The sequence below is a fragment of the Bidens hawaiensis genome, unplaced genomic scaffold, assembly GCF_021521415.1.
Source record: "Bidens hawaiensis isolate Kalapana, Puna unplaced genomic scaffold, B.hawaiensis_p1.1 tig00060844_1, whole genome shotgun sequence".
Classification (NCBI taxonomy): Eukaryota; Viridiplantae; Streptophyta; class Magnoliopsida; order Asterales; family Asteraceae; genus Bidens; species Bidens hawaiensis.
In genome coordinates this window covers 19,321-29,681 of record NW_027500944.1, presented here as the reverse complement: position 1 = coordinate 29,681, position 10,361 = coordinate 19,321, and the positions used below count along the sequence as shown (strand labels likewise).

General features: G+C 35.5%; 2 protein-coding genes across 2 annotated transcripts; one reads left to right on the top strand and one right to left on the bottom strand.

Moving 5' to 3' along the window:
- Positions 1-1,552: 1,552 nt before the first annotated feature.
- Positions 1,553-5,470, top strand: LOC143603121 (putative serine/threonine-protein kinase PBL10). The gene is made up of 6 exons (XM_077080021.1): positions 1,553-1,931; positions 3,038-3,345; positions 3,875-4,010; positions 4,093-4,235; positions 4,305-4,428; positions 4,902-5,470. Exons 1-6 carry the CDS (start codon positions 1,880-1,882, stop codon positions 5,339-5,341), a joined length of 1,203 nt encoding a protein of 400 aa, XP_076936136.1. The 5' UTR covers positions 1,553-1,879; the 3' UTR covers positions 5,342-5,470.
- Positions 5,471-6,178: 708 nt separating this feature from the next.
- LOC143603127 (serine/threonine-protein kinase PCRK1-like) lies at positions 6,179-9,290 on the bottom strand. The gene is made up of 4 exons (XM_077080025.1): positions 8,923-9,290; positions 7,519-7,786; positions 7,327-7,449; positions 6,179-6,851 (listed from the first exon to the last, which is right to left on the bottom strand). Exons 1-4 carry the CDS (start codon positions 9,288-9,290, stop codon positions 6,279-6,281), a joined length of 1,332 nt encoding a protein of 443 aa, XP_076936140.1. The 3' UTR covers positions 6,179-6,278.
- Positions 9,291-10,361: the final 1,071 nt, after the last annotated feature.

Here is a 10,361-nt window from a genome sequence, read left to right as displayed (position 1 = left end):
ATTAAATACTGTCACTTTAATTAGTGTCATGTGCTTATGGACAATCGTTACACCTCGGCATGTTCCGCCGCCTTTGGTCGGGGTGTGACATATCCCTTCCTAAAAATGTCAATTACATATCTTCTCAAGTTCAATCCAAACTGAGCCGATGTTAAGACAAACATATCGAGCTTGTAACCACGTTTTTCAGATCCATGGTGTAGGGAAATTGTCGTCTCCGGTGAGGTCGGGTAGAGGGAGAAAACGGGATTCAGAGGGAAAAAATGGTTGTAGTCTTTTATGGCATTGATGAGATGGCCTGAAGCTTGCCGGAAGTACGTTGGAGAAGATGATTTGATGGTGTGGGTTTAACTCTATAATTTCTAGTATAACTTTGTTTTTTAATTAATTTATTAATGGTAAGAGATATGGGTAACTTGGTAATTTGATATGAAAAGGAGAAATATGTAACTGTTTGTTTAGGTGTGGTGAAATATGTAATTAAGAGTGTTAAGTAAGGGAAAATATGTAAAAATCCCAAAATATAAATATATTAACAATTAACAAATACACTATTTTAAGATTAAGATAGGGATCTACTCTTTATAAAATCAGAGCTAAGAGAATCAAATAATGCAATTTCAAATTTTGCATTGAATATAATCAAAGTAATATAAAAGAGAAATTGTGATGGTTACGTGACAACCTTATGAACTGCATTCAAAATACCACATATTATGTGGTTCTTACAGTTCTCAGCGTATTATTGGGTTTGAAATAAACGCTCTTATATTTACTCTTAATTTTTTATTCAAGAGAAAGTAGTGTTCCAAGGGATTGTTATTATTGTTTGTTAGAGGTTGTCGAAGGTGAAAAACAAAATAAACGCTCTTCTATTTACATGATCAAATTGATGTCAGTTTATTTTAATGTAAGCTTGTGTGGGGTTACTCCTCTCCGCCTTGTGGAGGGGTTGCTATTTCGTCAGTGGTGTGTTTATAAAAATGTGCAATTCAAAAAATAAAAAGAAAGAGTAAGCTGTGGTTTTCGTCTCTGTGGTTTTTCCGAAGATACGGTTTTAATCTAATAGTTTTAAATCTGTGATTTTTGTCCATGTGTTTTCATTTCACTTGCAATTAAACCCTAAACCCAACCTCACTAATCTCGTTAAGTCTGGTTGTTAAATTCATCAGCGTGTCCCTCACGTGTCATTTTTCTCCCTAAATAAACCCCAACCCTAATTCGCAAGCCCCCTCGTGTGAGAAGTTGAGGTGTATTTAGGAATAAAAAAGGACAAAAGTGCCCCTCACACGCTGATGGATTTAATGATCAGACTTAACAGGGTTAGTGAGGTCGGGTTTAATTGCAAGTGAAATGAAACCACAGGAACGAAAATCATAGATTTGAAACTATTGGATTAGAAACGCAGATTTGGACAAACTACATGGACGTAAAACGTAGTTTACTCTAAAAAAGTGTTAAACCTTTGCTATTTTTTTTTATTAAATTTAGTAACTTTTGCATGCATCTAAAACTTGCCAATATAGGTGTGACTTGTTTACTCATACATACTTCTAAGAAACAATCTCCATCAATGTCATGGGGCTTTCCGCCATTAATGCATCCACCATACCCTTTATTAATATTTATTATTAACCCCCATTCTTCTCTATCTTGGTCACAAATTTTAAAGTTTTCAACAAAATTGGAACCAATTGCTTCCATGTTTATGCAATTAGACTGTTTTTAGTGAAACCCATATCAAATTTCACAGATTTAATCCAATATTTTCACACCCAGATCAGGTTTGCATGTTCTTGAATACAGAGTACTCTGTTTCTTTAGACACTTCAGTTTCAAGAAATTTGGGGAAGAAAGTTATTTAAAGGCAAGAATTGAGATGGGTGTTTGCTTCAGTTCTCAAATTAAAGATAAGAATTCATTTCATAAAGGTATAATTCATCAATTTGTTAAATTTATTTGGGTATTTTGTTATTTTTTGATTTCCCCTGTTTTTTTTTTCTTTTTCTATTTTTATTCCCCCCCACCCCAAAAAAAAAATAAAAAAAATGATATTATGGCTATAATGACAAATCATAGGATCAATAATATTATGCGGGTCGAATGAGGTGCTATACTAAGGTTGTTCAAACGAGTAGAACCGGCTTGCTTAAATTAAACCCAAAATTTTAATAAACAAATAATAATAATACTAATATATTAAAATATTGAAAAGAGAAAAAAATACGTATACTATTATAAATTCTCTAGATTATAGATTTTGTCTATGCATATACTAAAAAGTTATATTTTTGTTTTTCATATATCAATACTTGTAACACAAGCCGTGAGGTGGCTCGAGCTTGATTTTTAACCTTGATAAAATAAATGAGTCAAGCATGCTTGGTTAGGTTTGAGCTCGAGTAGAGCCAAACTTGGCTCAGCTCGTTTACAACCCTAGCCGTAGCCCGCATGAGGTGGTAATCTGACACATCATACAGGCAGTATAAGAGCATTTACATTCCTTCTTCTATCTTTAAATTTAAAATTACAATAAAAATCATTATAATTTCTCTTTCCTTTTCAACTAAATAATATTTTTTTATACATTTATCATTACGAATTCTTTTTCCTTCAAATTACTTTCAAAATATATTAAAAATTACGGGGCGTGATAGTAACTTTTCAAATATAAAAAAAAAATCACAGCATTTCTTTCTCCTTCACTCACCCGTCACCACTCCCTACATTATATAAAATTATCCACATTTTTTGATGGATTGAATGTAAATGTTCTAACACAACAGAAATTGACTGACACGATAAAAGCTATATGGTCCGTATAACTTCATAAAGCTCGTATGATGTGATAGACATGCTTAACCTCATAAAGCTCGTATGATGTGACAGACGTGTTGATGTACATATAGCATCATCCTTATTTAAACAAATTATTCAAGCGAGTGAATTAATGAACGAATTTGTCTACTCGACTATCCAATAAAATCCATATTTCGGATCGATTTTGTCTAATGTAAGAATATGTGCATGATTTCAGGAGTAGATTCAGATACTAATGATCATAGCAATTCAAACAGCAGTAAGGTTTCATCAATCCCGCCAACGCCCTGCACTGAAGGCGAGATTTTACAATCACCAAATTTGAAAAGCTTTAGCTTTGCGGATCTAAAAATGTCGACCCGAAATTTCCGGCCTGATAGCGTGTTGGGAGAAGGCGGGTTCGGGCCGGTTTTCAAGGGTTGGATTGATGAACACTCTTTTGTTGCTACTAAGCCCGGAACTGGAATTGTTATTGCTGTTAAAAAGCTTAATCAAGAAAGTTTTCAAGGTCATAGAGAATGGCTGGTGAGACTATTTTAATTTGTGTATTGATTTTTACGGGTCAAACAGGTAAAATAAAATAGTTTGGATTAAAAGGAAACAAGTCAAACGTTTATTATTTTACTATTGAAATAATAATAAATTTTGAAATAATTTAGCTCAGAAGAAAACAGATCAAATGTTTTTTTTATTGTTTTAGATTACTATTGAAATAATGTAATTTAAATAATTTAATATTTTTTAATGTATAAATCTAATTATAGTTTTTAGATTATTATTAAAATAATATAATTATGTTTCTTTTTGAAAATTTAGCTTAAAAGAAAACGAGTCGAATGTTTTAAAATTTTTGGATTATTATTGAAACAATGTATTTTTGTAATTATAATTAACGCACTAAATAAGAAAGTTAAATTATTTAACAAAAGGTGTCTTTTGGTAAACCTAAACCCGACCCATTTTGACCGGTCAACCAATCCGCATACCTATCTATTTTTCTGAGTCAATACTTCTTGGTTTATCAACTTATTATCTGTGGATACGGTTTTTACAGGCAGAAGTGAATTATCTCGCGCAATTTTCACACCCAAATCTTGTACAGTTGATCGGGTATTGTTTAGAGGACGAACAACGGCTTTTAGTATACGAATTCATGCCTCGTGGGAGCTTGGAAAACCACTTATTTAGAAGTGAGTTCGTTATATTTCTATATTTCTGGATTTACTACACAAAACTTACAAATCATATCATATGTTTTTTTGTCATAAATAGGAGGATCTTATTTTCAACAGTTATCATGGAGTCTCCGTTTAAAGGCGGCTCTTGGAGCCGCTAAAGGACTTGCGTTTCTTCATGGTGCGAAAACAAAAGTGATTTATCGCGATTTCAAGACTTCTAATGTGTTGCTAGATTCGGTATGTTATATATTTTATTGAATATTTGCACCAAACAAGGTACACATAGTTAAATTTATGTACATGCAGAACTATAATGCAAAGCTATCGGATTTTGGGCTGGCCAAGGATGGACCGGTTGGTGATAAGAGTCATGTCTCGACTCGGGTCATGGGGACCCATGGATACACAGCTCCTGAGTATCTAGCCACCGGTATGTAGACCAAGGGGTGTAAATGAGTCAAATCGAGCCGAGCCCCAGCTCAAGCCAGTTCAAGCTCTATTTCTAAAGCTTGATCTTGGCTCGTGAGTAGTTTTTAAGCTCAGGTTTGGCTCATTTATTATTTACTAATTGTTTTATACATTTATAATTGTTTTTTATTTATATCTTATTTATAAATTTCATATATAACTTTTATTGTTTTAGTTATTTTTATATAGTTTTATATATAATAACTATTATTATATCAATATATTAAATAAAATTTATACAAATACTAGGCTCATTTAAGCTTGCGAACAAGCTTGAGCTTGAGAAATGAAGCTCAGGCTCGGCTGCTCGGGCACGTTTGTTAAAGAAGTTTATTTTTGGGCTCGTTCTTGTTTTAGCTTCACTCGTACCATGTCAAAATCCCAAATTTGGTTCTTTATTGCTAATGCTATTTTTGGTTTTTTCTCTTATTTTAGGTCATTTAACAGCTAAGAGTGATGTTTATAGTTTTGGGGTGGTTCTTCTTGAAATGTTATCGGGCCAACGAGTAGTAGACAAAAACAGACAATTGGGCAAACACAGTTTAGTTGAATGGGCCAAGCCCTACTTGGCCAACAAACGTAAAGTTTTACGGGTTTTGGATAACCGTCTCGAGGGCCAGTACACACTAGAATCCGCTTACGCGGTTGGAAACATATCGTTAAGGTGTTTATCGTTTGAGCCCAGGTTCAGGCCCAGTATGGCGGAAGTGGTCAAAGAACTCGAGAGGCTTCAAGAGCCTATAGAAACCCGGCCTCGAAGACACTCAAGTCATGGATCCCGGTCAAGGAGACCGAGCTCGGGAGATTTTTCGGGTGGTGATAGTGGTGGGCTTGCCACATCTCCCAGGCCTCAAGATTCTCTACATACCAAGTGATGTCAAGAAATGAATACTAATTGGGCCAAATGTTTGTATAGTTATTTGGGCTAAGTTGACCATATCTCTTTGACCCAATTTGTAATTGAGATTCTAAGCTTCCATCTAGTTTCTAGTAATTTACAAAATCATCCTAAAACTTTATCTTGTTTTTACTTTTTGATATTTTGAATGCTAATTTTGGTATAAAGTAACAGGATCTTAAAACTTTTTATGGTAAGCCATAGGAGATGTTTTTAAAACCGGATCGGTAATCAAACCAGTTACCTACTAGCTTGCTAGTTGTGGACCGGTCGAATAAGTAGAATCAAACTAAAAAATATGTAAATTCAACCACAGATTAACGAATTGAGCACAAAAACTAGATCATGCCAGAATCCATTTAAAAAATGTTTTAATATTACATACAAACTAATTTCGGATTCACTTGTTCATCGGTCAGGTTTTTTCTTATCTTTTGACTAAAACCGCACTACTGGTTCACTGGTTCAGTCCGTTTTAACACCACAACCTTCTATGTTAGCCTAATTTTATTTAGGGCCTCCATTACAGGTCAGGTTTAATATGTGATATTTCAACACTTTTCTTCCACATTTTTTACAAATACCGAACAATATCAGGAAGCCCACACTCAACTCCAACCCGTTTTGACCCGTTGCAAAGTCAAAGGAAAAATGCCAATAAAAAGAACCTATTTGCAATGCAAACAGAGAAAAAAAAAAGTAAATAACCATTTGGGTTGGCAAATAAACTGTATTTATTATATATTCATATAATTTTTTTGCTCCCCATCTTTGAATATTAATAGAAAATCACTCCAAGCTTGTGTATACCAACTAACCTTAACTCACTACTCCTTGCTGTTACATTTTATAACAAAATCTTTAAAAATCACACCTTTTAATTATATATATCCACAAATCTTTATAAAAAAACATCAAACACTATGTTTAACCATACTTGATGGCCAATGTCTCCAATCCAATCTCCCAATTGACCTATTCCTCAACTCTTTAAAATCAAAACCTTTCTTCATTGCATTCCCATTAACCTCATGCTTTCTTCTTATTATTTCGCTTCGTTCCACTTCAGTCTCGTTTGTAACAAACCGGGCTTCGGGCCTGGGATCGGGCCCGTTAACACCTTGTGGTGGTGACAAATCATTGATAATTTTCCCAATCATTTCAACCATTTCACTCATTTTGGGCCGGGCTTTCGGGTTCTTGTTAAGACATTTTTGGGCTACATGTGAAAGTTTTTGGGCCGATTTGAGGGAATAGTCTCCTTCGAGACGTGGGTCCATTATAAGATGGAATTTTTTTGAATCAGAAACGTACGGTTTCACCCAGTGTAATAGCTTTTGTTCGTTTCTTGGTAAGTTACGTTCCACTGCTCGCCGGCCTGTGATAAGCTCATATAGGACCACCCCGAAACTCCAAACATCACTTTTTGCTGTTAATCGGCCCGTGTGGATATACTCGGGTGCTGTGTAACCTATCGTCCCAACAACCTTAAAAAGTCAAATAGCGGAAAATGGTGGTGTTAGTTACTTAGTTATTTCTGTTCGCTAAAATACTGTCAAAAAATTTGGTGTTTTGTTCACTTACTGCAGAATTTTTTTATAGTTACAATATCAATAACAATATAATCTTTAAAGTCATTAAAAAGGTTTCATGCATTCAAACTTTCAAAGTACATTTTGGGTAACATCCGGCTTTCGATCCAGTTTGACCCGTTTCAATTTTTTGGATTTAACGTGACATTTGATTAAAATTTTGTCACCTATTTGAAGATGCATTTTGATGCAGTTGATCCGTACCAAAAATCCGCTTTGGGTAAATTTGTTTTTTGACCAACTTGATATGTTTCTGTCTCGATTTTACCCGTTTGACCCATTTGGTATCAAACAATAACCCGAGTTGACCCGTTCATACACAAATAAGTTGACTTTTTGTAATCAAAAGATTGAAAAGAGAGGAACATACAACTGTTGAAACATGGCCCATTCCATCAGCTGGGCCTTGTCTAGCAAGCCCAAAATCCGAAAGCTTCGGGTTAAAATCTTCATCCAGAAGTATATTCGAAGTCTTAAAATCCCGAAAAATTAACTGCACCAAAACAATAACAAAAAGATATAAAATCTTGTACTCAAATAATTATTAAACAATAAGCAGTACCTGAAAATCCATTTCTTCATGTAAATAAGCCAGCCCGCGGGCCGCCCCTTGAGCAATTTGTAAACGGGCCATCCACGAAAGAGTAGGCCCGACCCGGCCCAATAAGTGGTCTTCCAAGCTTTTATTTAGCATAAGCTCATACACTAACAGCCGTTGGATCCCTCGTTCATCGTCTTCTGCACAATATCCTATCAGTTTCACAAGATTCGGATGGTTGACCACACCCAAAATTTTGACTTCATTGATCCACTCTTTATGCCCCTGAATACTAGAAGATGTAATTTCAACAAAAATCTATAAGATAACAAAAAAGTAGTCCAACAACTTCACATAAAAGTCATAAGGTATCCCCACATGACATAATTGATAATCTCATAATCAACCAGAATATGCTAAAGAATCTTGATCAATACAATGCATTTGACATTAAAATGTATGCCTCAGATAGCTTAATCTTAATTACAGAAATGATTATAACTTTATAAGCAAAAGTAATTGATAATTATAGTGATTGTACTCAAAATCGGATCGACAAAAAGCTCCAAACGAGCCGAGCTTTATCGAGCCCGAGACTCAAATAAAGTTCGTTTATTTATCGAGCCCGAGCTCGAGCCTTGTATGGGAAGATCGTTTAGGCTAGTCGCGCCTTAATGAGTCTAGTGTATTTTAAGTTTTAACTCTTTTGTTTTGTACTTCCATGTATTAATTTCACACTACACAGCCGAACTTTAACCTGGCTTTGTAACGTCTGAAGGACCAAACAACTCACGAGCCGAGCTCGTTAAAGTTTATCTCAAAATATATAAAAAAAATAATAATAATTAAGTGTGTATTAATTTATCAACAAACAATAAAAGAGCCGGTCCCGAGCTTGATCAAACGACTCACGATCCAAGCTTAGGTTTGTAAAGGTTTTTCTTAAAATATATAAATATAGTTAAAAGCGTGTGTAAATTTATCAACATATGGTAAACGAGGCGAGCCCGAGTTTAGAAAAAGACTCACGTGACGAGCTCAAACTTTAAAAAAAGAACTCGAAACGAGCCTAGTCGAGCTCGGGCTCAGGTCGGCTCGTTTTCGTTTTCAACTGTAATTGCCTTAATGAGCTTAGTGTATCTTTGTCTCGTTTAAGTAGGGGTGCAAACAAGCCGAGCTTGAAACGAGCTGAGCTTTGAAAATAAACGAGCTGAGTTTTAATTGAAAATATATATTCTAACCAACATTATATAAAAAATAATTGATAAATTGTAAACGAGCTGAGCTTTGAAAATAAAGCTCGAAACAAGCCGAGCTTGAGCCTAAAAGTTTTTCTTAAAATATATAAAAATTAAAAATGTCTGTATAACTTTATCAACAAATAATAAACAAGCCGAGCCCGAGGTTGAAAAAACGCATGCCTGGAACCCGTTCCGACTCAACTGCTTAACCGCAACACCTTCACCACCCACAACTCCTCTATAAACACACCCGAACCCGCCTTCACCGATCACAAGCCCTCTATTAAACCCCTTGGTCGCCGATTTCAACTCGGAGAATTTAAACACTTTGAGATCGTTCGATCGGCGTTGAATTAAAAGCTCGGAGAATCCAACGGCGTCGTTTAAGTCACGAGAATTATTATTATTAGAGTCGTATTCTGAGCGGCGGCTTGTGTCAAAGCTGGTGGAGACGACGCTTAAGGAACGAGTCCACGTGGATGAGGAGGCTTTGGTGGACGAGCGTGAGAAGATGGTGGAGTTGTCGAAGATGCTGAAGTGGAAGCACTTCAACATTTTGAGGTGGTTGTTGCCGGTGGTTGGTTGGTGTTGAAGACGGGTTCAACTTCAACTGATTGGAATGTTCTTCCAACGTTTAGCTTTGTGTGTGTTTGTTTTTATAATAAGTCAAGAAAAGATGATGGCTATTTCTTTTTGTTAAGCTGTTAAGACTTTTTTATGTAATGTGAAGAGCTATGTTACCTCACTTTTATCATATTATCTTATTTTAATCGGGTTTATGACGCCTTTAAAGTTTGGTTTTAAGCATTTTCTCGGAAAACTATACCGTCAGGTCGTCGGCTGCTACTAGGTGGTCATTATGCCACCACAATAATAGAATTCTCTTAAATAATACACGCAAGACTAAAACTCAGGAGGGCTCAGGATTCAATCTGACAATATCGTAAAGCTTAGGTCAAATCTTTCATTACTAGTATTCACCCAAAATGGCACAAGTGAGGATCGTCTTTGGATCTCTATTGGAGAAGCCAAAACTCCTAACCGACAATGATTCTGGGTGGTTTAGATAAGGCATTCAAAGACTATATTTAAAAAGAGGAAAGTTTATCGGAAATTTAAATGGATTCGTCGGAAAATGGTGAGGTCTTCGAGTTCGTCGGGGAAGGAGATGGGTGGTGGCAACAGCGGAGGGAGGAGGTTGTTGGTAAATTGTGTGAAGAAGATGAAAATGAAGATGATGACTTGGTGGGTTTTATGTGAAAAGACAAAATTCATGTGAAATTTGTTTGGTCAAATGAATTTAAAAAAAAAACACGATTTCAACTTTTTTGGAAAACTCACGACGCAGATGAAAACATGACCAAACATCACGGAGGAGATGGTTTTCGCGGAGATGATATTCACACCAAAAATAACGGAGGAGATGGATTTGATCATAAAACTATTGGGTGGAGTCAGATTTTTTACACGTGTCAGTATTTTAGCGGCGGCCGAAATCTGTCGGCGGAAACCATAAACAATGTGCTTTTGAAGATTCAGATGTGAGAAATCGATTTCTGCTATAAAAAATTAAGGATTTCCTTATTTTAGCGGCGGCCGAAATCTGTCGGCGGAAACCAAATGCAT